Below are 27,243 nucleotides of genomic sequence, written 5' to 3'. Positions count from 1 at the left end.
TTACTGCACAGTCATCAGTCTGAGGAACACATTAGAAGCCTGAGGACACCAGGTGCCAGCAAGGACAGGAAGCAGCAGGAAGGTTTGTTCACTCATGATGGGAGTGGAAACTGGAGCAGATGCTTTGAAAAGAGTTTGGCATCGCCTCGTAAAGTTAAAAATACAACGCCGTCTGCACTAGGATCTGATCGCTGCTGTGAGAAACTGCCACACACTCAGTAACTTAACACAAATGCGTTATTATCCTGCAACTCTGGAGGTCGGAAGTCTGAAATGAGCCCCACGGAGCTAAAACCAAGATGTCAGCTGGGCTGCCCTCCTCTTCAGCAGCTCTGGGGCACAGTCTGTCTGCTTGCCTTTTCTGGTTTCTAGAGGTCGCCCAGAGGCCTTGGCCAAAGCCCATCCTACCAACTTCAAAGCCACTCAAGTCAGGTGGGCCTTCTTGGCTGCGCTTCCTGGCTCCCCCCTGCCCTCTGTTCTATCAGAGTGAATAAGTGAAATCACTCAGTCGTGTCAGACTCTTTGCGACCCCATGGAGCCTACCAGGTTCCTCCGTCCATGGGATTTTCCAGGCAAGAATACTGGAGTGGGTTGCCCCTCTAATTGCTCTGGTCCCAGCCGGTTAACCCAGCACATTCTCCTGGTTCAGTCAGCTGACCAACAGCCCAGATTCCCACAGCCTGTAACCTAACACATGCACAGGTTCCGAGGGTCAGCATGGGGCTGTTTCTGGGGCTGATATTTTGTATACCAGGCCCCCTGACTCAGCACTTCCTCTTCCAGGCAATCACCTGATAGAAACTCTTAGATGCTGAGAGGGTAACAGGCAGGAAGGCCAGAGGTCCCTAAGCAGCAAGAGGAAATAAACTGCAAGTGGCAGACATTTTTCCTTCACTACACAGAATTAATCAGCAATACGTGAACCGTGAACTCCCAGATGTTCAAACTGGTTTTAGAAAAGGTAGAGGAACCAGAGATCAAACTGCAACATCCACTGGATCATCGAAAAAGCAAGAGTGTTCCAGAAAAACATCTATTTCTCCTTTATTGGCTATGCCAAAGCTTTTGACTGTGTGGATCATAATAAACTGTGGAAAATTCTGAAAGAGATGGGAATACCAGACCACCTGACCTGCCTCATGAGAAACCTGTTATGCAGGTCAGGAAGCAACAGTTAGAACTGGACATGGAACAACAGACTGGTTCCAAATAGCAAAAGGAGTATGTCAAGGTTGTATATTGTCACCCTGCTTATTTAACTTATATGCAGAGTCCATTATGAGAAACGCTGGGCTGGAAGAAGCACAAGCTGGAATCAATATTGCCAGGAGAAATGTCAATAACCTCAGATATGCAGATATGCAGATGACACCACCCTTATGGCAGAGAGTGAAGAGGAACTAAAAAGCCTCTTGATGAAAGTGAAAGAGGAGAGTGAAAAAGTTGGCTTAAAGCTCAACATTCAGAAAACTAAGATCATGTCATCTGGTCTCATCACCTCATGGGAAATAGATGGGGAGACAGTGGAAACAGTGTCAGACTTCATTTTGGGGGGGCTCCAAAATCACTGCAGATGGTGACTGCAGGCATGAAATTAAAAGATGCTTACTCCTTGGAAGGCAAGTTATGACCAACCTAGATAGTATATTAAAAAGCAGAGACATTACTTTGCCAACAAAGGTCCGTCTGGTCAAGGCTATGGTGTTTTCCAGTGGTCATGTATGGATGTGAGAGTTGGATTGTGAAGAAAGCTGAGCGCCGAAAAATTGATGGTTTTGAACTATGGTGTTGGAGAAGACTCTTGAGAGTCCCTTGGACTGCAAGGAGATCCAACCAGTCCATCCTAAAGGAGATCAGTCCTGGGTGTTCATTGGAAGGACTGATGCTGAAGCTGAAACTCCACCTCATGCGAAGAGTTGACTCATTGGAAAACACCCTGATGCTGGGAGGGCTTGGGGGCAGGAGGAGAAGGGGATGACAGAGGATGAGATGGCTGGATGGCATCACCAACTCGATGGGCATGAGTTTGAGTAAACTCCGGGAGTTGGTGATGGACAGGGGGTCTGGCGTGCTGCGATTCATGGGGTCGCAAAGAGTCAAACACGACTGAGTGACTTAACTGAACTGAACTGAACTGAACACAGAATTAAAAGAAGCCCCTTTTTAATTAAAAGAGGCTTCTTTTAATTCTGTGTAGAAGATACCTGGTTCTGCCTTGAGCTAACCAATGCATTTTTCTCATGCAAATGTTTTTCTTAAGCTATGTTAATGAAACTATGTATTTGTTATGGAATTTGCCTTTCTTCAAAATGGTTCCACCTAACTTTTTCTCCCTTTTCTCAAACCTTGGGTTGATAATGCCTCCACAAACCAGTATTTCTGTCAATTGTTTTACGGTGGGGGCAGGGGTGGGGAATGACACACCTCGTGCCATCCTATCTCAAAAATGCATATTGTGGGAGAGGGGCTTGGTGAAACTCCCTCAGCCTTGAGGTGTCTCTCTTATCTGATTAATACCTTGCTAAAAACTAGAAAGGGGTACTCTTTCTGTCCCCTTCTGACATGTGTGTCAGAAGCTTTCCCTATCTTTATTAAACTTTAATAAAACTTTGCTACACAAAAAGCTCCAAGTAGTCAAGCCTTGTCTCTGACCCCGGATGGAAATCCTCTCCTCCGGAGGACAAGAATCCCACTGTTAACAGATGACTCACAGCAGCAACCTTTCAATGCTGTACTCCTTTCCGGAGGCTACCACAGCAAAGTGCCACGAACTGGCTGTCTTAATTTTTGTTTTTAATATTTATTTATTTGGCTGAGCCAGGTCTTAGTTGGTGCATGCAGGATCTTTAGTTGTGGCATGTGGGACCTAGTTCCCTGACCAGGGATCGAACCCTGGCCCCATGCATTGGGAGTGTGGAGTCTTAGCCACTGGACCACCAGGGAAGTCCCAGACTGGCTGTCTTAGAACAAGACGACGGTATTATCTCATAGTTCTGGAGGCCAGAAGCCTGATATCAAGATGCTAGTTCCCTCTGATGTGCTGAGCAAGGCCCTCATACAGACTCCTCTCCTCGGTCCTGGTTCCCAGGCTCATGGCAGTGCAGCTCCAGTCCATGTTGTTAGGCGAACCACTGACCGAAACCGCCGACCCTCAGCAGGCACCACAGTAACCACTTGCATGAGGTATCTTAAACAGGAGGTCCTGGTAAGGAACACAGAACTAACAAGCTACCACCAACCACAAGAATTCAGCAAAGGACAAAAGGAGAGGGAAACGACAGTGCATATGTCCTACCAACCTCCCAGAATCCTCCTCACTGGAATCCATCTTGGCTGATGTGCACCACCAGTCCAGTCAGAGACAACTCGGAAATTAACCCCATCACTGTAAAACTGAGACTGTGAGCATGTGGCAGAGCCGTTCTGGTTCCCTCACCCTGCTGCCCTCCGCCCAGGTGCCCCTTCCCAATAAAGGCTCTTGCTTGGTCAGTTTGTGTGTCTCCATGGACAGCTCTTCCGAGTGTTAGACAAGAGCCCACTCTCGGGCCCTGGAAGGGGTCCCCTTTCCTGTAACACTGGCATTCTCCCTGTGTGCATGTCTGTGTCCAAATCCCCCCCTTTATATAGACACTTGTCAAGACGGATGAGGGGCCTGCCTGCCTCAGTTTGACATCATCTTAACCAGTTATTTCCAAATGAGGCCACATGCTGAGACACTTGGAGAAGGAAATGGCACCCCACTCCAGTACTCTTGCCTGGAAAATCCCATGGATGGAGGAGCCTGGTAGGCTACAGTCCATGGGGTCGTGAAGAGTCAGACACGACTGAGCGACTTCACTTTCACTTTTCACTTTCATGCATTGGAGAAGGAAATGGCAACCGACTCCAGTATTCTTGTCTGGAGAATCCCAGGGACGGGGGAGCCTGGTGGGCTGCCATCTATGGGGTCGCACAGAGTTGGACACTATTGAAGTGACTTAGCAGCAGCAGCTAAGACACTGGGGGTTCACACATCAAAGTACTTTTGTTGTTGTAGAGGAGACAGAACTCCCCTCCTAACACATAAATAACAGGAACTATACAAGACCTTGCAGAGCAGAGTTCATTAAGAGCAGTAAATCTGGAAACAACCCTGGCCAGCAGCAACAGAACACACTGTGAGATCCACCCTGGGCGAGCTGGGTGGTGACGAACATGAGTGACCTACAGCTTGTGCAAGAGTGTGGATGGGTCTCTCACACAGTGGGGAGGGAGGAAGACATGAGCACATGCTGCTTCCCTTCCCCCTTCCCCTGCCCAAGTGGGCAGGATTCACAGCGGCCCAGACTGGGCATCAGAGCCTGTGTGGAGGAAGGTAGTGAGCCTAGAGTTGGGTAAGAGAGTCCAGTCGGGGCCAGGGTGGGGGTCGATGTCCACAGTGTGCTCCACCCGCTCAAGCCTGTGAGGCCTGACAAGGCGTCAGAGCCTCATAATATCCCGACAAAATAGTTGTCCATTACAAAGGCTGAAGTGACTTCCCAGGGCAGATGCAGGCAGACACCACCTTAAATAAGCGGTCAGATCAGAGTGACACGTGGCACCATTTCTGTGACCTTCCTGCCAAAGACGCGTAATGGGAATTTGATTTTGAAGAAACACCAGACAAACCCAAATGGAGGGGCTTTCTACAAAAGCCACTGGACTCTAACCTTCAAAGGTGTCAAGATCATGGAGCCAAGGAAAGCCTGATTGGAAGAGACTGAAGAAACACATTAATAGCTCAGTGTGCTTGGGGAGCCCAGACTGGACCCTTTCTGGTTTGAGACTTTATAGGATCAGCTGGCAGAAGGTGTTTGTCTGTGGCCAATGATCAGATGTCCTGAATGTCCAAGTCACCCTCCCGACTCTGACGGTCATGTGTGGTTGTGCTGGAGACTGCCCTGACGTGCAGACATGTGAACGGAAGTGTCTGCAGGTGACAGAGCATCATGTAGGCAACTTATTCTCAAATACTCCAGGAAGACAAGGTTGTTGATGCTGAACTTGCAACTTTTAGGTAAGTTCGAGATTATTTCAAAAATTAAAAAAGAATACATAGTGTTATTCCATTTATATACATATATGGATTAAAACAGGTGAAACTTATATTGTTTAGAAATGGTAAAACTAAAGGAAATCAAGAAGTCAGGCTGTGGTCATGGGGGAGGGGGTCTGCTGTGGGGCAAGGGAGGGGTTGGGGCACTCGGGGTGCTGACGAGGTTCCATTTCTGGCCTTGGGCACTGGCTATTGATGCAGTACTGTGAATCCCCGCGCAGAGACAACTATCTGGGAATTCTCTCAACTGTCGGGATCTAGGCAGGCCCGCCCATCACCTAGTTCAGTACTTGGTTCACAGTGGATGTTCAAGGAGTGTTTGCCTGATACATAACGTGAGCACATAAAACGAATATTTGTTTATGGAAAACAAAATAATAGAAGTTTCCAGAAACAGGCTAATCATTACAAACCAAACTGAGATGATCTCGGAGTTCCTTCCTTGGCCCGGACACTTTGGGTCCCTCTTCACCAGCGCGCTCACCCTCGAGTTTTCCCAGCGGTTTCCTAGATTTGCAAGGACAGCATAGCCAAGTCCGCCCGGAACCTGCACGGAGCCCGGAACCCAGGCTGCACCTGCACGCGGGGGTTCTTGAAACCGGCGAGGGGGTCACGAAACCGGTGGCTGGGTGGGGGGATCTGAAACTAGCCGCGGGGACGAGGGGCAGCTGAAACCGGCCCGGAGCCGTCCGAAGGCCCAGAAATCGGTCGGGGCGACCCCCTCACTAGGAGTTATTTCTCAGGCAGAACTTCCATGGCGGAGGTGCTGATTTGTGCCTCGGGGGTGGCCATAGTTCCCAAGCCCAACCACAGGCTCCGGGGCCAACGGACCCACCTGTCAGCGGCCCCACTGGGTCGGACCAGCGCGGGATCTGGGCGGAGAAGCTCCTCTGAGTCTGCTGGCGGCGCGGTTTGGAGCGGGTAGCTCCATGGCAACGGACGGCTCCATCGCAGGGCGGGGGTGCCCGCTCACCCCCCGCCAAGGCGATGGCTCGCCCCAGCGGCACCCCCGCGCAGGCGCAGGGCTGCCGAGGCTGCAAAGAGCAACCGGAGCGCCGAACCGACGGACGCTGGTGCGCTGCTGGTGGTTACTGCCGGAGACTAGCGCGCTGGGCCGAGCAGAGACCACGAGCGGAGGGTCGCGGGACACCCGGACTACCAGGCTGTGGCGGAGGAGACTGACGCTGCTTGGTAGTACGGATACAGCCCCAGGCTGCCTCCTCTGGTTTGGCCCAAGCGGGTTGAAGAACGGATTAGTTGTTAATTTTAGTGACTGTAGAGTTCACGTACAATAGAGGTTTCTCACTTCTCTTTTTGAGACCAGAGACCTGGAACAATATGCCACGCTGGGCTGGAGCTGAATTGAGTCCTCCCTGCTCACTGTGCACGCCCCAGCCTTGTCTGGGGTCAGCGTGGTCCATTTCCACCTGTCCCGAGGGTGTGTGTTTGCAGTCTGGACTCAGGGTGCGAGGAGGGTGTTGAGTCTTGCCCCAAAGCCACAGGTGCGAAGCCTCGCACCAAGGCCACAGAAGCGGAGTCCACGACCAAGGTCACCTCTGAAACTGACTGAACCCATTTGTAACTTGCCCAAAGCCCCTGATGACCACTAAGGAGCTTCCTGACTCTCCATTAGGCAGATGCCCACTCTAGTAAGCACCCTATAGAGCCCCAACCAATCACCTAAAGCTAACCGTCCAGCAGGAATTTTGTCTTGAGGTTATTAAAAATTGGTTATTAATCCAAGAAAACTGTCCCTTTTCCCTGTTTGTCAGGAGGTTCACATGCTGTGCTCTCAGTGCCCACATTATCCCTGCTCTTTGTTCTTAATAAACTGACTCCCTTCTGAAATGCTTTGTGTCTGGAAATTCTTTTCCAACATGCACTTGGACTGCCTCAAGAGAAGGATCCCTCTAGCCAGTGCAGTTGGTGCTGGGCCCTGGACCCCCGGCTAATGGGTATATTCCCTGCCCTCGGGGAGCCCAGTAACTTCTAGCGCGCCTGCACCTTGCATGGCCGCTGGCCCTGTTGGTCAGTCGCTGGCTTTGTCCAGTGGCTCCTGATGCCACAGTGGGACCCAGGAAGTCCTGTGGTTTCATCCTGGGATGGCAAGATCCGTCAAAGCCATCCAGCCTGGCTAAAAGCGCAGCATCTCTGAGAACTGTGAACTTCATCGGGATAGTGGTCACCTCCGTAGTCCTCCCCCTGCAGTGCTGCCCAGACCTCGTCCCTCCTGGATTGAGGAACAGAACTGACTCAGCAGAACAGCCCAGAACAGATGTTCTAAGAAAAACTGTTCTCTTTCCCACCTCACCCAAATTATGGGATTTTTCCTTTTCAGCTTTGCTTCTCTGGGCCTGTCCATATTAATGACTAATATACTTTCTACTAAAGAACAGAAGGATAACAAAAGTCTGAAAACAGCCACTGTGTCCACCAGTAGGAGCTGGTTGAAGTCCAGCTGCACTGCCAAAGGCTGGGAAAGGTACAAGGACTGTCTCTGTGTTCTGCCCCGGAGTGACCCATGGGCAGAAGACATGGTTAAGGGGAAAACACTAAGATGCAGAACAGCTGATACAGTGTTTTATCCGAGAAGGGGCAAGGCCACTAAGAATGTACTCACTCTTTTTTTACACTATAAAGTAACATTACAATGGTTGCCAAGCAGGCATAGGAGGGTCAGCAGTAGAAACGACGTTTCTTTAAATGTGCTCATACATTTGGCTTGGAACTGTGTAATTATAAAACCCAAAATAAATCAAAACAGAGAAAAAAACCTCCCAAGATTTGCAAACAAATGGATGTAAAAAGAAGAAACCAACTGTATGTCAGTTTGGTGGCTTAACCAACAGAAAAGGATAATTTCAAGTGACTTTAAAACCCAACAGTCTTATTGTGCATACCTAATAGACTGTATATTAAAGACAAAAAGAGTTGCAAAGAAATCTTAAACTGTTTCCAGTGATCCTGGTCTTTGTAATAATATTGATGCTGTTATCCTGGAACTATATAAAGTGGGGTAAAACAAATAAGTAGCATAGTAATATTAGGAAACATTATTTTTCACTTGACAGAACAGATAGAAATATAAAATAAATGGAAAAACCTATACTGCTGGAATTGGATATGAAATATTAGTATGAATTAATATAATTTATAAAATGTATTTCTTAGCTTTGTCCACTGAAATTGTCTAGAACTATGCAATATGGTACCCACTGGACACATGTGGCTATTTAAATTTAACTGAATTAAAATTAAACACTTGGACAAATATTTCTACACTTATGTTCACAAAAGCACTACACATATCACAATAGCCAGGAGCTGGAAACAACCCAAATCCATCAATGGATGGCTATAATGTGATAACTATATTAAAATTAAATGTGATAGATATATACGGTGGAATGTTACTAAGCCTTTTGAAAAGAATGAAATTCTGACACCTGCTACAACACGGATGAACCTCCAAGATGTGATGATAAGGGAAACAAGGCAGTCACAAAAGAACAAGTATTATTTGTTTTCACTCATAGGAGCTACGCAGTCAAGTTTATAGAGACAGAGAGAAGACTGTGGTTGTCAGGAATGGAGTTAGGGTGGTGAAGTCTGGGGTGAGTGTTTAGTGGTGACAGAGTTTCAGTCTGAAAAGATGAAAAGGTTCTGGAGGCAGACAGTGGTGATGGCTGCACCACAAAGTGAATGCACTTCCTGCTGCTGAACTGTACACTTAAAAACGGGCACAGGGGTAGTTTTAGGTTTTGTATATTTTACCTCCTTTTTTTTTTTTTGGCTATGTCTGGTGCTAGTGGTAAATAACCCACCTGCCAATGCAGGAGATGCAAGAAATGTGGGTTTGATCCTTGGGTTGCGAAGATCACCTGGAGAAGGAAATAGCAACCCACTCCTGTATTCTTGCCTAGAAAGTCCCATGGACAGAGGAGCTTGGCAGATTACAGTCCATGGGGCTGCAAAAAGTCGGACACAACTGAGCGACTAACACATGCATGTTATGGGATCTTAGTTCCCTGAGCAGGGATTGAAAAAGAAATGCAAAATTTCTTTTTTTTTTTGAAAAAAAGGATCGAAAAAGAAAATGCAAGGGAACATTTCATGCAAAGATGGGCACAATAAAGGACAGAAATGGTATGGACCTAACAGAAGCAGAAAATACTAAGAAGAGGTGGCAAGAATACAAGAAGAACTATACAAAAAAGATCTTCATGACCCAGATAACCATGAAGGTATGATCACTCACCTAGAGCCAGACATCCTGGAATGTGAAGTCAAGTGGACCTTAGGAAGCATCACTACGAACAAAGCTAGTGGAAGTGATGGAATGCCAGTTGAGTTATTTCAAATCCTAAAAGATGATGCTGTGAAAGTGCTGCACTCAGTATGTGAGCAAATTTGAAAAACTCAGCAGTGGCCACAGGACTGGAAAAGGACAGTTTTCATTCCAATCCCAAAGAAAGGCAATGCCAAAGAATGTTCAAACTACCGCACAACTGCACTCATCTCACACGCTAGTAAAGTGATGCTCAAAATTCTCCAAGCCAGGCTTCAGCAATACGTTAACTGTGAACTTCCAGATGTTCAAGCTGGTTTTAGAAAAGGCAGAGGAACCAGAGATCAAATTGCCAACATCTGTTAGATCATCGAAAAAGCAACAGAGTTCCAGAAAAATATCTACTTCTGCTTTATTGACTATGCCAAAGCCTTTGACTGTGTGGATCACAACAAACTGTGGAAAATTCTTAAAGAGATGGGAATACCAGACCACCGTACCTGCCTTCTGAGAAATCTGTATGTAGGTCAAGAAGCAACAGTTAGAACTGGACATGTAACAATAGACTGGTTCCAAATCAGGAAAGAAGTACGTCAAGGCTGTATATTGTCACCACATGTGTCCCACATGCCTGCTGCCAAAAGTCAAAGCATAAAACAGAAGCAGTATTGTAACAAACTTAGTAAAGTCTTTAAAAATGGTCCACATCAAAAAAATCTAAAAACGGAATTTATTTTTATTTATTTATCTGTGCCAGCTCATAATTGCAGCATGTGGGATCTAGTTCCCTGGCCAGGGATGGAACCAGGGCCCCTTGCATTGTGAGTGCAGATTCTTAGCCACTAGACCACCAGGGAAGTCACTGTAAAGTCTATTTCAATAAAGCTGACTAAAAATAAAACAAACCTAGATAACAGTCTGCATCTACTGGACCACACATGACCTGGCTTCTGCCTACCTTGCTCCACAACCCTCACTCCCTCCCTCCTTCCCAGACCCACTGGCCTTGCCTTGCTCCTGCCTCGCGGCTTTTGCACATTCCATTCTCTGCCCAGAACACTTACCTGGCTCTGGATGGGGCTGCCTTTTCCTCCAGAAGGGACAGAATCGAATCCAAGCCTCAGCTCAGATGTTACCCCTCAGGATGGTCCTCCCTGTCTGAACTGCCTACCTTCCTCATTACTTTTATCATTCTCCTCATTATTTTTATCTTTCTGAGATTCCTTCCCAGCATGCATTATACTTGAAATGATCTCTTTTGTCTGTTTTGTTGTTGTTCAATCGCTAAGTCACGTCCAACTCTTTGGGACCCCATGGACTGCAGCACACCAGGCTTCCCTGTACTTCACTATCTCCCAGAGCTTGCTCAAACTCATGTCCACTGAGTCAGTGATGCCATCCAAACATATCATCTTCTGCCACCCCTTTCTTCTCCCACCCTCAATCTTTCCCAGCATCAGGGTCTTATCCAATGAGTCAACTCTTCTCATCAAGTGGCCAAAATATTGGAGCTTCAGCTTCAGCATCAGTCCTTCCAATGAATATTCAGGGTTGATTTCCTTTAGGATTGACTGGTTCGATCTCCTTGCTGTCCAAGGGACCCTCAAGAGTCTTCTCCAGCACCACAATTTGAAAGCATCAGTTCTTTGGCACTCAGCCTTCTTTATGGTCCCACTCTCACATCCGTACATGACTACTGGAAACACCAAAGCTTTGACTATACGGACCTTTTTTGGCAAAGTAATGTCTCTGCTTTTTGATACACCATCTGGGTTTGTTGTAGCTTGTTTGTTTACTCATGATTGTCCCTGTTCTTCCTCCTAGAAGGCGAGGCCACTAAAGGCAGGGACCTTTTAAATCTTATTCAGATCCAACATCTAGACCAGTTTTTCACAGAGTCAGATGAATAGTTCCTTAAATGGTTAGATGCTGGTTAAATGAATGTTGATCTGTGTTGGGGCCTTTCTTGAGGAAATTTAATCAAAGAATCCATATATCAAGTGTGAAAAAGATTACCAAAAAAAAAAAAAAAGATTACAGCAAACCTCCTGCTTTTATTTCTCCAACATCCTACCCAGGGGATCAGCATGTCAGAGCAGAGAGAGGCTCAGGGAGCTAGGCTGACTTCCTCAGACAGTCTGGGGAGCACGGCTGCCTGACATTCGGGACACTGCCAGCAGCCCGGTCAGGACTTTCACATGGATTCAGTCTTGCTGTGCCGTGCTAAGTTGCCTCAGTTGTGCCCAACTCTGTGTGACCCTATGGTGGCCTGCCAGGCTCCTCCGTCCATGGGATTCTCCCGGCAAGAATACTGGAGTGGGTTGCCATGCCCTTCTCCAGGGTTTCTTCCCGATCCAGGGGTCAAGCCAGCCTGTATTATGTCTAACCTGCATTGGCTGATGGATTCTTTACCACTAGCGCCACCTGGGAAGCCCTTGATTCAGTCTTGCTGGCCCCTAAAGCTGAGTCTCACTTGATAGGCAGAACTTTGTCAGTAGTGTTAATCTGTGTTTAGTGTTTTCCATCAGGTGAAAGAATCTCCACTTTAAAAAACATAAAATAGGAGAATAGAATTCTGACTTTTCCTCACTACATGTGAGCAATTGTACTTGGACATCTATTTATCTTGTGGAGAAAAAACTCTCTAAATGGCCAAGTTTGATCCCTTATTGGTCTTCAGGGCCTCAATGACTAAAAGAAGCCATGAAACCCAGCTTCCTCTTGCATCCTTTGTTTGAGTAGACATTGATCTCAGGCTGCTGCAAGGATTTTGCATGTGGTCCTTTCTGCCAAGTAGTCTCTGCTTCTCCAAATGAATGAATTCCATCTGGAAATCATGGGATTAATAATTACACTCTAAGCTCAGGAATATTTTTCTGTGTCACTGCCATCTCCTTTATTTGGTACATTTTCCCAGGAAAATAATAAAACAGCGTCACCAATGTATCAAGCAGGGATTTTAAAATTAGCAAGTACAGTCTCCCCTCCCGGGTCCCCATGACTCACCTCTACCTCCCGGGGCCCATCCTGCTGCTGCAAGGGACTCAGTCCAGCTCTCTGCCCAAGCTCTGGACTCGGTGCCATGGCTTCCCAGACACTGAGAGCAAACAGCAAAGTCATCACCCCAAAGGAACAGGGCAAAACAGAAGCAGGCTGAGGATCTCAAGAGTCAAGCAGACCCCAAATCACACTTCCCAGTTCCCTAGACACTTCCCGGGGTCTTGTCACCCAGGTAAGTGTCGAGTTGGTGACCCTGGGGCAACCACGGAAGCAGAGTTTCCACACCTTCTAGGGCCAAGTGTGTGATGCCCCGCTCAGCACCATATGGGGAGAACAGAACGCCTCCCTGCACGGAACAGGAGGGAGGGACCGAAGCTGACACCCCGAGCCTGTAACCAGAGCGCTCTGCATGCATCATGCAGCCGAGAAGCTGCCGTGTTACCTGTGAAGTAAGAGGGAGGGGAGGGTGTGGGTGAGTTAACTAGACCCACAGGGATAACAGGCCTCACCATTCGGGCTTCCTGTTTATTCCTGTCTGCAGGCATGGACACCAGGTCCCTGACTGTGGTCTTGGTGTCCAGACACAGGGGTGGGACCATCATGTATCTGGGCGAAGAGCACAGACCTCACCTGAAGTGGACAGAGGCCCTTCGTCTGATTGATTTAGAAAGTTTCAACACAGTCAGAAATGGTGTGTGGAGTTCTACTTCCCCCCTAAAAAAAATCACAGAGTGAATAAAGATGGCAGACCCTACACTATTTTCCAGAGAAGGTGGGAGAGCCTGAGCACATACAAATTAGACCTCTGTCTTTAGTGAAGACAGTCCATTTCTTTGTAACGGGTTCAGCCATGTGGACCTGTGCTCAGGACACCCATCGCTGAGCAGCCCCTCCTTCAGCAAATGAATAAAACAAAGCCAGGAGAAGTTACTCCCTGAGGCCACACAGTCAGTTAGGAGCAGGACTGGGACTAGTTCCCAGACTTCTGACTTGAGGTCATTTCCTGAACTATCAAAATGGGGGGAGAAGTGGACTGTTAGTACTTCCCTGGGGCTTGCCTCAGCAGCAGGCCGACCACCCAGCACTGAGGTCCTGGCTTCCTGACCTTTGGTGGGGCTGCATGAACAGGCTTCCTCATCTTGGGGTGTCTGGAGCTTGTCTGGGTGAAGCAGAAGACGAGGCTGGGGAGATCAACAGGGGGCACATCATAGGCTGTGACTGAGGTTCAGGAGAGTGACTAAGTGATTCTTGAGAAAGGAGCAATGAAGCTTCTCATTCTTGAGATCCAAGCTGAAGCCAATTAGGGGCAAAGTAGAACTGGAATAAAGCTTGTAGACTCTGGGGGAGAAATTTTGACTTAAGGTCAGTGAACAGCGGGCACCCCAGGAGGAGGTGGGAGGGAGGTGTGGTGTCATGGTGCCTGCAGGCGTGCTGGGCACTGCTTGACCTTTTTCTCTAGTCCTGGCTTTGAGTCCTGCTTCCTCCAGGGCTCAAGGAAGAAAAGGCAATTGCTCTTTATTTTGTTGTTGTTGTTTTTTAGACTGCACCATGCACTCCAGTAGCTTCCCTAGTGGCTCAGATGGTAAAGAATCTGCCTGCAGGGCAGGAGACCCGGGTTTGATCCCTGGGTTGGGAAGATCCTCTAGAGAAGGGAAGGACAACCCACTGCAGTATTCTTACCTGGGAAATTCCATGGACAGAGGAGCCTGGTGGGCTACAATTCACGGGGTCACTATGAGTCGGACACGACTGAAGCGGCTTAACACACACATACACGCAGCATGTGCGATCTTGTCCCTCCACCAGGGAAGAATCCCCCAACCAATGCACTGGGAGCATAGACTCCTAACCAGTGGACTGCCAGGGAAGTCCCAGAAGAGATGCTGCACCCAGCACCCCGAGCTACAGCTGAGACGCCCGTGCAGGGAGTTCTCTAGGGAAAGCTCAGTATTAATGTTATGCCTCAGATAATAGAGGAGCATGTAGAAAACTGCAATAATCTGGTTCACTCTGAACCAATTGAATCAGGTGATTCAAGGTCAGCAATATTTCTCAGAGGCCCTCAACACCTGGATCTTCTCAGATCCAAGAAAAGAGTGTGACAGGATAGATGACCAGTGCAAGTTCAATGAATGAAGCAGGGCACCCAAAGCCGGTGCTCTGAAACAACCCAAAGGGATAGGGTGGGGAGAGTGGGAGGGGGGTTCAGGATGGGGGGGACACATGTATACCTGTGGCCGATTCATGTTGATGTACGGCAAAAACCATCACAATATTGTAGAGTAATTATCTTCCAATTAAAAAAAAAAAAAGAGTGTGACAGGAGGCCAAGCACAAGAGCCAGAGCCTGGACCAGCACAGAGACCAGAACTTGGCGCCGTGCAGCCCCGAGCAGCCCCGAGCAGGTCTGACCACACCCGCTGTGCTGGCTGTCCTTGACTCTGAGCCTAAATTTTCCCACAGTTATTAAGCACCTATCATAACAGAGGCTGTTAGACCCAAGGGCTGCTTTGAAGAAGCAGACAGACAAGATCTCTATCCAGAGGAGGAATAAGGAAAAGGATCCGCTCTCCACACTTTCTCTTGGATTAATTTCTCAACTTCCCATCAGGCCTGTGGGAGGACATGTGGGAATGTGTCCAGAGAAGCACCCAGGACACCATAACAGGTACAGTAGGGCAGCACTTCCAGGTCCCAGAAGATCGTCCCAAGAGGCGGGGTTGGGGGGTCAGAGAGGAGCATTTATGTTGGGACCTGCCTCCCTGTCTTAGGTCTGGGTAACTTTAAGAAAGAAAGCTGAGTGGGTCTCAGCTTTGATCTGTGGCCCTCAGGACTGGAAATTCCCAGCAGTGAAGCCTTTTCTACCTCCCCCCACTCCGCCCCCACTCAGGCCAAATGTCCACAGTCACCCACAGGACCCAACCCACTGCCAGACCAGTTTGCCCAGTTTTAAGATGAGGTGGTTGGACGGCATCACCAACTTGATGGACATGAGTCTGAGCAAGTTCTGGGAGTTGGTGATGGACAGAGAAGTTGGTGACGGACAGTGCTGCAGTCCATGGGGTAGCAAAGAGTCGGCCACGACTGAGTGACTGAACTGCACGAGACGCTCACTTGCGGTTGTCAAATGATATTCAGTCCAGAAGTTAATGGACGAGACCAAACCATTAAAGTCTGTGGTCAGCTTTTGGGGGAAACTGCAGAGCTTTATGTTGAGAAGAGTCATCCTAGAGAATTCGAGGCCTTGGCCCTCTCATCAGGTCCGTGGGGGTGGGGGTGGGGATAGGGTGGGGTGGGATGGGGGCGTCATCTCGTCAGAGCCGGGCCTTCCGCTTGCCCTCGGACGGCATGTGGGCAGGTGTGGGGAAGCTTGGCCCGGCCAGGCGGAGAAGTCCTTGCGTCTGGCGACCAGCGCGGGGTTCTGACTGCAGAACCGCAGGCAGCGGAACGGCAGCACGGCCACCCTCGCTCGGCTCACCGCCCACCCAGCCTAGGTGGGCGAGGCGCAGGCCTGAGGATTTTGGAAGGAACTGCGCGTGTTGGGGGTAGGTGTCTCGTCGGGTGGAAGGTGAGGGCTTCTGAGGCGCTGGAATCCTCGTCACCCCGAACCTGCTTCCGGGGGCCGTGACCCCACAAATAGTCGACCTCCAACTTTTCCCAGGGTGGAGGTCCGGCCGCGCCCGTCGGTCCGCAGGCATCTGGCCGGCAGCGGGAGGCCGCACCGCGCGGGTCTTTCGCCTGGGTCGCCTCTGGATAGACGCGCGGAGGGACTGTTTGTGGCCGACAAGGGCAGTGGCGACCAGACGGGGCGTGCCAGACCCCCCGGGGGACCGCGGCCCTCGGAGAGGGGCTGGCAGAGGGGCGGGGCGCGGCAGGCGGGGCGGCCCGAGTTGGGGGGCGGGGCGGCCGGCGCGGGGGGCGCGGCCCGGTTCGGGGCGGGGCGGCTCCGGGTTCCGCGCTCCGTCCGCCCTCGCTCCCGCGCCGCGCGCCCTCCGGCTCCCGCCCGCCTGTGCCGCCACCGCGGCAGCCGGCGAAGCAACTTCCCGAGCGCCCGCGACCGCCGGACCCCGGCGCCGCCCCCGGCCCAGCGCACCGCCGGCCGAGGCCATGGACGCGCTGGCCTGGCTGCTGCCCCCGCTCCTGCTGCTCTGCGCGCAGCACCGCGGCGCCAGGTGAGCGAGAGCCGGTCCGCCCTGCGGCCGCCCTCGGTGCGGATCCCGCGCCGCCGCGCCTGGGCTGAGAGATGGAGCCCGGCGCGAAACCTGGTCTTCAGGGCCCCGGTCTGTCCCCCGCCCACCGGTTCCCACCGTATCTGCCCCCATCCCCTCCTCCACGACTCTCCCCGCGCCGGCCCTCCTCTCTCCAAACTCGCCGCGACGATGCCCTTGGGCGCGGGCAGCGGCGTGTTCTAGGTTCCGGCTGCCCCGGTGCTGTCCGCCGTCCCGGTGCTGAACCCTGCCGCGGGGCCGGTCGAGGGCGTCACAGCAGCTCTCCGTTCCTCCCCAGCCGGGGCTCTCCTGCTGAGCTCGGGTTCCTCGGCCCCGGCCGCCACTTGGCCGGTCCCTGGCTGGCTGTTGTCCTTCCAGGCGCGGCTTGAGCGCTCAGAATGGAAGAAAGGAGGGGTCCACGGGGAGCAGGTTGTGCCCTTTCCCCTGATAGCACCGCTCCCGCAGCAGCTTCTGTGCAGCTAGCAGTCTGGGGTGGACACGAAGGCGCGTCCTGATAGCGGGTCTGGTTGTGGGTCTCCCTTCTGGGGCCATTTCAAATGCCACCCAACTCTAGAGCATGCGAGCGGGGGAGCCAGGTGCCCCTGGCAGGAGAGAGACTCCAGATTTCTCCTTAATTCTGTCAGGAGAGCGGATGAGGTGCCCTGTCTACCCTAGAGAGGGAAGCGGCTAAGAAGAAAGGTCCCTGTGCTGGGGCTCCCTTGCTGGCTCCCAGGGCCAGTGCAGTCCCAGCTCGCTTTTTGCATCTCTGCAGACTGGACTTGACGTGGGCCCCGGGTCACCCAGTGTCCTGAGCACTGAGTCTGGTCACCTTTGAGGGGCCTTTTTGAAAATCAGCTGGGTACAAGGGCTGCAGAAAAAGCAGGGCAAAGCCAGCTCTCCCCACCCCCTTCCCCAGCATTCCAGACTTCATGGTCAACCAGCTGATGCCTCAGACTTTAAAAGCTAGAAATGGTTGAACGCTGACCTGTGTTTTGGCTGTAGGTGCTCGGTCAACATGTAGCGTGACTCTGTGTGTGTGTCGTCATACCTTCCTTGTTGGTGGGTAGGCATAGAGTCAGGAGGGCCTGGGTCTGGCTGGAGAGGCGGACATCCTGCTGAGGTCACAGGCAGTGCTGATGTGGCCCCTGTCCCATGCCTTGTTTTTATCAAGCCCGATGGGCCATTCTCCTCTCTCTTCTCCCGTTTCATGGTCCCAGGAAGGACAAAGTGTCCTGATGTGGCCATGGGCAGATGTGCTGGGGGCTGGGTGGGGTCAGCTGCTGGCTCAAGCCCCCAGTCTTGTAGCCCCAGTTCTGAAATACAAGCTGCTCTGAACTCCCAAGTCTTTACCCAAGTTTGACACCAAAACTCACCTGGCAGCAAAGCCTGCCCTGCTCATTTTGTCTTTATTCATGCTACTCATGGGGCATATTTACATGTTTCCTGCTGGAAAATTCTCCAAACACCTCTTTCCCCCAACCACGTCCATAAGTGCCTCATATCGCCCTTCACCAGTGTTCTGAACTCTGGCCCCATCTGGATCCTAGGTTGTGGGGTGAGGGGGACCTGTCTGCCTGCAGGAAGGCTGAAGCCCCAGTTGGGACAAGAACCTTAGGCTTTGGGGGCCTTCGTCCATTCAGGCCTCCTTTCCTACCTGCTCTGTGTCCCTCTGCTCGAAAACCAGAGGAACAGTGTCCTTACTTCCTTTGTCACCTCCCCCGACCGGGGCAGTGTGGGGGTGGGCCGTGGGGCTGAGGGAAGGCCCTCTCTGCTACAGCTACTAAGCCAGATCCAAGGGTTTCTGGTGGGATGAGAAGGGGGTGAGCCTCACAGACTTTGTGTGTCGGGTCAAGGCCATGCGCCCCTGAGTTTGAAGGTCGGCTCACACAGTGGCCACCCAAGCTTACCGGCTGCACACCTGAGTGGGTGGCCTCCCCAGCTGCTGGCACCTCCGTCTCCCTGGAGAAGCTGCGCCTGCGGCTCCTGCCCGCCTTCACCTCCCGTGCGAGCATTGTGGTGTTTGCCTTGGTAACTGAGGTGCCAGCACGGTGGTGGCTGCTCTATAAGCAGAGCTGTCAGGGATCTGTGGGCTCTCGTGTGCACGGGGGAGGCTCCTGGGGGGCACCTGCCGCCTTGCTCAGCTACGCCCACCTTCCCTTCCAGTCCCCAGGGACACAGGCAAGTGACGGGTTGGGCTCTCTCTCAGGAGAGAGGAGAGGAGAGTGAGGCCAGGAGAGGGCGGGGCCTGGTTACAGCAGGGGTAGCCAGGGTGGAAGCTGCCTGTGATTTCAAGGCACCTGCTTCATTCAGGAGCTTGAGCCTGGCATGTCTCTGAGCTCTAGGCCAGCGCTCGCCAGGACCCTTCTCAGGATAAGGTCGATGCCCCCGCTTTCTAACTCCATGGAGAGCTCCCCCCAGTGGAGCCAGTTCCTGGCCCACCCCCACTGCCTCTGCCTGAACCAGTGGTGGTGGGCGGGGTCCTCCAGGACTCAGAGCAGCATGGCCCTCGGGCCGCCCCAGCCCCAGCATCCCTTCACAGCTGCCGAAACAGCCATCCTCATCCCAGGTGAGATGTGACCCAGGAGAGCCTGCTCCCTTCTCGCCCCTGGAGACGGCAGAGGCTGACTGGGGTCCTGACACCTAATGGCGAGCTTCAGGGGGGTGCTGCCCTTGACCTTGCCTCTGTGCCCCTGAGTGGATGTGGGGGCCCTGGCCAAGGGCTGGTGTATCCACATGTGTGTCAGCCTGAGCTCAGGAAGGATGGAGTCTCCTAACAGCCCGGCTGCAGGTAGGCCAGCCACTGCACAAGATGGCATCTGAGCCGGTCCAAAAATAAAGCCTTGTTCAATCCCTTCACATCCGACCTTCAGGGTGACCTCCATTTGCATTTTTAATTGTGCTTTACTAGGGATCAGGGCTTCAGTTAATTCTGTCTTTTACTTTTTCACCAAAGAACCTGCCCTGTCCACACGCCCCACCCAGCCTTGCCTGGAGGGACCCCGTGGGCCTGCAGGGTGGGGCAGGCTTCGCGGGGCTGACTAGCTGAGGTCCTCCTGTCATGGTCAGCCTCCACATAGGCACCCGGCCTGGTGCTTCCCAAGCCCTTGGCAGCCCCCAGGGCTTCTTGAGCCTGCCTATGTGGATGGCTTCAGGGCTGGTCCAGTGGGTGGCTCAGCCCCTCCGACTGCAGTGGAGCTTGCTCCTGGCCCCTCTCTTCCCACCACCCCCCGGTTGGTCTGGACTAGGGCCCTTCCTGTCTCCGCACCCTGGCCAACCCAGCCCAGGTTCCCACACCTCCACAACGGCCCCCAGTTTATCCCCAGGACACTCCCCAGCCCCTCCCTCACCAGTACCAGTTCCCTACCTCCGGCCCCCCATCCACCCCTCTCCACTCTCTGCCCAATGCCTCCCGCTGCCCCCCAGGCCCCTCCCAGGGCCCCCCATGTGGAGTCCTTGCCTGCCTCCCACCTCTTCCCGTCCCTGAGACTCCCATTCTCTCTCTTTGGGCTCTGATGTCATTTTTCCCAGGGGGCCGGTGAGGGGTGGCTGTCCCTGCCTCCCCAGCCAGAGGACTCCTGACCTCACCTTTCAGTGGCTCTGTTCACACTCACAGCCCTTGAGTTGTCACCCCTCACGGACACTGACCATGTTGGGCTTGGCCCACGATTGACCTTGCCTGGCTCAGCCACATCCCTGGTGTAGGGCGGCACCGAGGGTCTCGCCTGCCAGATGAAGGGTGGATGAATACAGGAGTAACCAGGCAGTTTCCTGCAGGGCCAAGAGCAGGACCAGGAGAGGGATGGGGTCAGTGGAGGTGGGGGGAGTCAGCTTGAAGACGTGGGTGTGGTCAGAGTTAGGGCTGGAGAAAGAGAGGGGCCAAAGGGCAAGGTCTGGAGGGTGAAGCAGGCTTCTAAGAGGGGAGATGGGAGAGGCGAGTCAGGAAGCACTGCAGCCTGGGGGTGCTGGGGTGAGGGCAGAGCTGGGAGGGGTGGGGAGCAGCCCCGAGGGGGCCAGTGGGGCCAGGGGTCTCCTCAAGGTGGCCAGAAGGGCCCAGAGTGGGGACCCGGGCATGCAGCCACACCTGACTCGGGGACAGGGAGGAACAGCCTCAGGCTCCTTGCAACCCTCATCCAGAACTGGCTGGTCATGCATGTCCCCTCTCCCATGGGCAGTGGCCAGGCTCTGGCCAAGATGACCTGGAGGCCTTCTCTGCTCAAGGGGATGGAAGTGACTCAGGGGGAAACTCAAGGGTTGCTTCTAAATGTCCCTCCTCCTTCTGACTGTCCGGTTTAGGAGAAATGCCCCTCCCCCACAGTTGGCCGGAAGTGGAAGGGAGTGTGAGGGTCCCACGGCTGCTGTAACAGTGGCTGCAAGCTGGGGGATGTAACAGGAATTTATCCTCCAGTAATTCTGGGGTCAGAAGTCTGAAGTCAAGATTTTGACAGGGCTGGGAGAGTCTGTCCATGCCTCTCCCCAGCCCCTGGGAATGCTGGAGTCCCCAGTGTCCCTTGGCTTGTGGCCGCATCACTCAGACCCCCACCTCTGTGGGCACGTGGCTTCTCCCTGGATGTCCATTTCCTCTTCTTGTAAGGATATCCATCCTGGATTTAGAGCCCACCTAGTCTAGCATGACCTTATCGTAATTAATAACGTCTGTCAAGTCCCTATTTCCCGTTAGGGTTCCATTCTGTGGTTCTGGGTGAATATGAATCTGGGGGCACTGTTCCCCAGAGGATGGGTGAGCAGAGGAGAGGTGGCCAGCAGAGCCCCTGGGACATCCGGCAGTCAGCATGTCCAGGCCACAAGATGCCTGTGTGTGTGTGTCCCTGTGCGGCACCCCTAGGGACAAATATCACCAGCACCAGCCGACAGTAGGCTCTACCTGAACCAGCAGACACGGCTCACAGCTGCTCTGGGGTCAGGCTGAGCCCCAGAGGCACGTGGTAATTTAGGGACTTCTGGGGCCTGCCTAGGAGGGGACAGACAGAGCTGGAAGCCAGACTGTGGCCTCCCCATGGGCCCCGGCCCGGCCCTGGGTCTCTCCCTGCCCCCAGCCTTTAGCCTCCTGGTCACACATTTTTTTTCTCCCATCACCTCCTACGGGACACTTGGCCCTCAGAGCTGAATGAAAGGCCATGTGCTCTTCGTGGGGTCCCCCAAGGCCAACTTGTTGAGGAACCCCAGAAGTGGAGGTGCAGTGGTTATGGAGGGAGGCTGGGGCCTCTGCCTGACCCGGCATCCACCCTCAGGGCCAGGGAGAGGGGGTGGGGGAAGATGTCAAGGAGTTCTGGGTCCTGCACCTCCCGGGGTCCCTGTGTCCCTGGAGGGCCTTCTCCCTGTCCACTCCTGGCCTAGCTGACCAGGACAGGTTCTGTCCCTGGTGCCCTGCCTGTGAGCAGTGGACCTTGCGTTTCCAGGGCAATGAATGACATTGGCGACTATGTTGGCTCCAACCTGGAGATATCCTGGCTCCCCAACCTGGACGGCCTGATAGAGGGCTACGCTCGCAACTTTCGGCCCGGTATTGGAGGTGAGAGTGGCTGCCAGACTCGGGCAGACCCTGGGTCCAGACATGATGTGAATGAACCCTGCTGGGCTCTGGGCTGGGGCAGACCCTGGGTCCCCAAGAGTGCATCAGAGCACCAGCCCCCAGGAAGCCGGCTGGGAAGGTGAGTCTGCTCAGGTCTGGGCAGGTCAGCATCAAGACAGCCTCCCCTGCCAATCCCCCAGCTATTCCCTGTCCTGCCCGTGGGGGAATTTGCTGGCCTGGCCAAGTACTCGGGATGCTGGGGCCTGGGCTCAGCCCAACCTGCCTCCAACCCTGCTCCTTCCTTGCAGGCCCCCCTGTGAACGTGGCACTCGCCATCGAGGTGGCCAGCATTGACCACATCTCGGAGGTAAACATGGTAGGTCCCATTGGCACCCCGCCCCTGCCCCAGCTGTGCGCCCCCAGGAGCGGAGGGACTGACGGCCAGGCCTCTGCACCCCCAGGAGTACACCATGACGGTGTTCCTGCACCAGAGCTGGCGTGACAGCAGGCTGTCCTACAACCACACCAATGAGACCCTGGGCTTGGACAGCCGCTTCGTGGACAAGCTGTGGCTCCCAGACACCTTCATCGTGAACGCCAAGTCCGCCTGGTTCCACGACGTGACCGTGGAGAACAAGCTTATCCGGCTGCAGCCCGACGGAGTGATTCTCTACAGCATCCGGTGGGCTGCCTGCGAGCGCCGCTGGGAGCTGGGGGTGGGGTTGGGGGGGACGGGGTGGTATTTATATCCCCAACAACCAGCAGCTGTGCAGGAAGCAGAGGTTGCTGGCCAGCAGCCAGCAGAGGCCGCTTTTTGGCTAACACGTGCCCTTTCCTTTTTAAATTGAGGTGAAGTTCACATAGCACCAAATCAAGCATTTAAAAGTGAACAATTCCGTGATTTTAGTACACTCCCCATGGTGTGCAAACACCACCTCCAGCCAGTTCTAACACACTTCACCCTCAAAAGGAGACCCTGTCCCCATCAGCAGTCACCCTCTTCCCTCCTCCTGGCTCCAGAACCACCAATCTGCTTTCCAGCTCATAGATTTGCCAATTCTGCACATTTCACACAAAATTAATCCTACGCCACGTGACCTTTCATGTTTGCTTTTTTCCACTTAGTGTAGTGTCTTCGGGGTTCATCTGTACTGTAACGTTTATCAGAATTTCCTAACTCTTTATGGCTGAACCACATTCCATTGTGCGGACACACCAGTTTGTGTATCCAGTTCTCCATCAATGGACAGCTGTGCTGCTGTGGACACACGTGTATGTGTATTTGTTTGTTTTCTGATACATGCCATTTAAAAGTGGACTTAATCGCCAACATTTTAAAAATCAGGAGATTTACACAAAAACCTAAATTCTCTTGGAAAATCAGCCTTTTTCCAGGCTGCAGGGTCAGTGGGGACACCTTGAGGCCATCCCGTGTGATAGGCAAGGGGAGGACACTCAGGGTGGACCTGCCTTCTTGGCTCCTGACTTAGACAGGTGTTCTGAAGGATGAGTAAAGTTAACAAAATCCAGTTATTGATCCCTGAAGCGAGACCCACAAATATCTGTAAAGTGGCCACAGTTTCTGCCCAGATGTCAGCAGCTTGCTGACAAAACCAGAGGCAACCTGGCCACTGCCCCGCAGCAAGGTCCCACTGGCCGTATGCAGGGGCATCTCTGCCGTCGGGGGCAGGGGAGCCACCCGTGGCCCTGGGCTGGCCTCACCCCGGCAGACTGGTGTTGTCTGGGCAGAATCACGTCCACAGTGGCCTGCGACATGGACCTGGCCAAGTATCCCATGGATGAACAGGAGTGCATGCTGCACCTGGAGAGTTGTGAGTATGGCTGGCCTGCTGGTGGGAGGGAGAGGTTGCAGGGGGTGGGGGTGGGGGCGGGGGTCAGGAGGCACTGGGGGGCAAGGCACTGGAGGTGGCTGTGGTGGGGAAGGAGGCAGGGGGCACTGAGGGAGGGGCGGGCTGGCCTGGGGGTGCATGGGGAGAGGGGCAGTGGGGTGGGGATAGGGGGCAGAAGCATAAGGAAGAGAAGGGAGCAGCCTGGCCCTCCTCCCTTGGGTCAGTGTCCTGCCCTAGACAGCCGGCCCCAGAGCCCAGATGAGACAGATATCTATGTCATTGTCCAGTATGGTGGCCCCTGCGGGCCACCTGGCAAGGGTGGCCTGCACTTTTGCCAGCTCCTCTGGACTCGCCCACCTTTCCAAGGCCCCAGGTGTGGTCCCGGGCTGCTTGCTCCCTGTGTCTGTGTATCAGACCCAGGGCAGTCCTGCAGGGGACACCAGGGGCTGGGGAGGGGAGCTGCCAGGGACTGGGGAGGGGGGTTGCCAGGGGCTGGGAGGGGGTTCCAGGCCCTGCAGCCCATCCACGGCCTCTCCTGCAGACGGCTACTCATCCGAGGACATCGTCTACTACTGGTCCGAGAACCAGGAGCAGATCCACGGGCTGGACAAGCTGCAGCTGGCCCAGTTCACCATCACCAGCTACCGCTTTACCACAGAGCTGATGAACTTCAAGTCAGGTAATGTGGTCTCTTCCTGTGAGCCCTACTGCTAGTTTTCTAGTGCTTTCCATGGGGCCCCTAGTCAGCTCTGAGGGCCCCGAGGTTGCAGCTAGAAAATTGCTGGTCAGTGCAGGCCGTGCCTGGCCTAGCTGCTCGGGACAGGCCACAGTGCAAGCCCAGGTCAGGTTTCCCCCATCTTGCTCCTCGGCCCTTCATTGCCTCCCAGGGTTTGGGGGGTATCTGGTGGGATTGGGGTACCTGGGGGGTACATTGTCTCCTGGCCTCTCCTGCCCCTTCCCACTCCTGCTGCGCAGTCATTGGAGTCAGTGAGCCCAGACTGGCTCTTTCTTGGTGCGCAGTTGTGTACAGGGAGGGTGGAGAGACAGGGGTGGGGGACCGTGCCCAGGGAGGGTCCTGGCCTGCCAGCAGCCACACTGGGCTCTCCTCTCCTTCCTCTGGTGGCCCCGTAGCAAGGCTGGCCCTTTCCGGACCCATCAGGCTGTCGGGGAGGTGGGGATGAGGGCCCTCCTTCCTTCGGAGGCTGGCAGTGGCCCTGCCGCTCCCCCAGCCCTCCTCTCCCGGCACTGCTGTGGGTGGTGGGCATGGTGCTAATGCTGTGGGGGGCTCTCCGGCAGCTGGCCAGTTCCCCCGACTCAGCCTGCACTTCCACCTGCGGAGGAACCGTGGCGTCTACATCATCCAGTCCTACATGCCCTCCGTCCTCCTGGTCGCCATGTCCTGGGTTTCCTTCTGGATCAGCCAGGCAGCGGTGCCTGCCAGGGTGTCTCTAGGTAGAGGGCCCTGGCCTGTCCTCCAAGGGAGCTGGTGGGAGGGTGGGAGTCGGGCCCGGACCCGTCCTGAGCACTGGCCCACATCCTGGGGCAGAGGCCGGCCAGGCCAGACCTAGAAAGAGGAGCCTGACCTGCAATCAGGTTGGGTGAGGTGGCAGGGCTCCAGGGATGGCACCCTCTGTGCCCCCAGGCATCACCACAGTGCTGACCATGACCACGCTGATGGTCAGCGCCCGCTCCTCCCTCCCACGGGCGTCGGCCATTAAGGCATTGGACGTGTACTTCTGGATCTGCTATGTCTTTGTGTTTGCCGCCCTGGTGGAGTATGCCTTTGCCCACTTCAATGCTGACTACCGGAAGAAACAGAAAGCCAAAGTCAAGGTTAAGGAGCAGAGGGCTGAGGTGAGGCTGGGCAGGGCACAGGACAGTCCCTCCCCCACCCCAGCACCGCCAAGGGCCAGCATTGCCGGCAGGGTGGGGGCATTTTGTCCTGCGCTCAGTCCGGCCCCCCTCTCTCCTGCTATGTGCATGGAGCCACTGGTTGGGTTGGGGTCCCCCCTGCTGGCTGGGTCAGGGGTCCCCCTGCTGGCTAAGTTGGGGGTCTCTCTGGCTGTCTGGGTTGGGTTCCTGCCCCTCTCAGGGTCTGGGCCCCCCTGCTGGCTGGGTTGGGGTCCCTACTTCCCGCTTCCCGGTGCTCAGCCTGCCCCCTCCCCATGCAGATGGATGTGAAGAATGCCATCGTGCTTTTCTCCCTCTCCGCTGCGGGCGTCACTCAGGAGCTGGCCGTGTCCCGCCGGCCTTGCCGCGTGCCCGGGAACCTCATGGGCTCCTACAGGTCTGTGGAGGTGGAGACAGGGGAGACAAAGAAGCAGGGGGTCCAAGGGGGCCTCCGTGGGCTTCTCAAACCCATCGACGCGGACACCATTGACATCTATGCCCGTGCTGTGTTCCCCGCGGCCTTCGCCGCCGTCAATGTCATCTACTGGGCCGCATACACCATGTGAGGCCCACAGGGGGCTTCACTGGCCGAGGACCTCCTGGGGGAAGGATCCTGGGCAGCTCTGAGTATTTCAGAGGAGGCAGGACCACGGGCCAGATGAGATGAGAAGAAAGCTTAGGCCTCACTCAGCGCCCTGAGACTCTGACCGCACATTTGCCAGGACCCTGTCTGCAGACACCTCCTCTCCAGCAGCCCAGATGCCTGACCCAGGAGTCAGGCAGGCACGGCCCTGGGAGCTTCACATCAACCTGGAGAAGGATCCTGACTCTGGGACTGGCTTTGTGGGTCTGGACCAGGAAGGGGGAGGAGGCCGGGTGAGGATGGTGCTCAAGTCTCGCAAGACCGTGGGAAAGGCATTCCCAGGCCTTGGGTCCCAGCATGAAATAAAACGGAGTCTTTGGCCATCGCTCACACTGTGGCTGTGGCCTCCTCTCCTGTGGCCTGCATGGCTCTCCTCCACTGCGGGTTCCACAGGTTTGGGACAGAGGGGCTCCGGGTTGGGATGTGGGGGCTGAAGGTGTCCCTGAGGCTCATGGCAAGGTGCCACCACGGTGCCTTCTGAACATGGTGTTGGGACAACAATGGCCACCAAGTCCCCACAAATGCCCAGCCCCTCCCACCTCTGCTGCCACCAGGGACTCAGGGTGACAGGGCCACTGCTCTCAGAAAGGCTCCAGGTGCTCCCACACCAGAGCAGAGCAGGTTGTCACACTGGAGGGAACAGAGGCAACCGTGGGGCAGCTGTGGGTGAGCCGTCTACTGCAGGGTGGGGAATGCCAGGCCCAGGGCCCTGCTGTGATCAGGTGGCAGCCAGGCCACGACCCCACTGGCCTGAGGTGCT

At 54.1% G+C, this 27,243-nt stretch overlaps 2 protein-coding genes across 2 annotated transcripts in view; one reads left to right on the top strand and one right to left on the bottom strand.

Moving 5' to 3' along the window:
• CFAP74 (cilia and flagella associated protein 74) overlaps positions 1 to 15,336 on the bottom strand; it is a 106,244-nt gene extending 90,908 nt beyond the window's left edge. The window contains exons 1-4 of the mRNA XM_065937148.1: positions 15,290 to 15,336; positions 13,421 to 13,543; positions 12,872 to 12,968; positions 5,910 to 6,108 (exon numbers count right to left, since the gene is read on the bottom strand). Coding sequence (XP_065793220.1) covers positions 5,910 to 6,108; positions 12,872 to 12,968; positions 13,421 to 13,543; positions 15,290 to 15,336 — 466 coding nt within the window. The remainder of the gene's footprint in view (positions 1 to 5,909; positions 6,109 to 12,871; positions 12,969 to 13,420; positions 13,544 to 15,289) is intronic.
• Positions 15,337 to 16,469: 1,133 nt separating this feature from the next.
• GABRD (gamma-aminobutyric acid type A receptor subunit delta) lies at positions 16,470 to 26,406 on the top strand. The gene is made up of 9 exons (XM_065937203.1): positions 16,470 to 16,534; positions 21,988 to 22,100; positions 22,409 to 22,476; positions 22,562 to 22,782; positions 23,850 to 23,932; positions 24,492 to 24,629; positions 25,247 to 25,402; positions 25,593 to 25,804; positions 26,122 to 26,406. The coding sequence occupies exons 1-9, from the start codon at positions 16,470 to 16,472 to the stop codon at positions 26,404 to 26,406; spliced, it is 1,341 nt and encodes a 446-aa protein (XP_065793275.1).
• The last annotated feature ends 837 nt before the right edge of the window (positions 26,407 to 27,243 follow it).

Source organism: Muntiacus reevesi, chromosome 5 (assembly GCF_963930625.1).
Source record: "Muntiacus reevesi chromosome 5, mMunRee1.1, whole genome shotgun sequence".
NCBI classification, from domain to species: Eukaryota; Metazoa; Chordata; class Mammalia; order Artiodactyla; family Cervidae; genus Muntiacus; species Muntiacus reevesi.
Note: the sequence above shows the minus strand (reverse complement) of the source record. Positions and strands in the feature narration are given on the sequence as shown.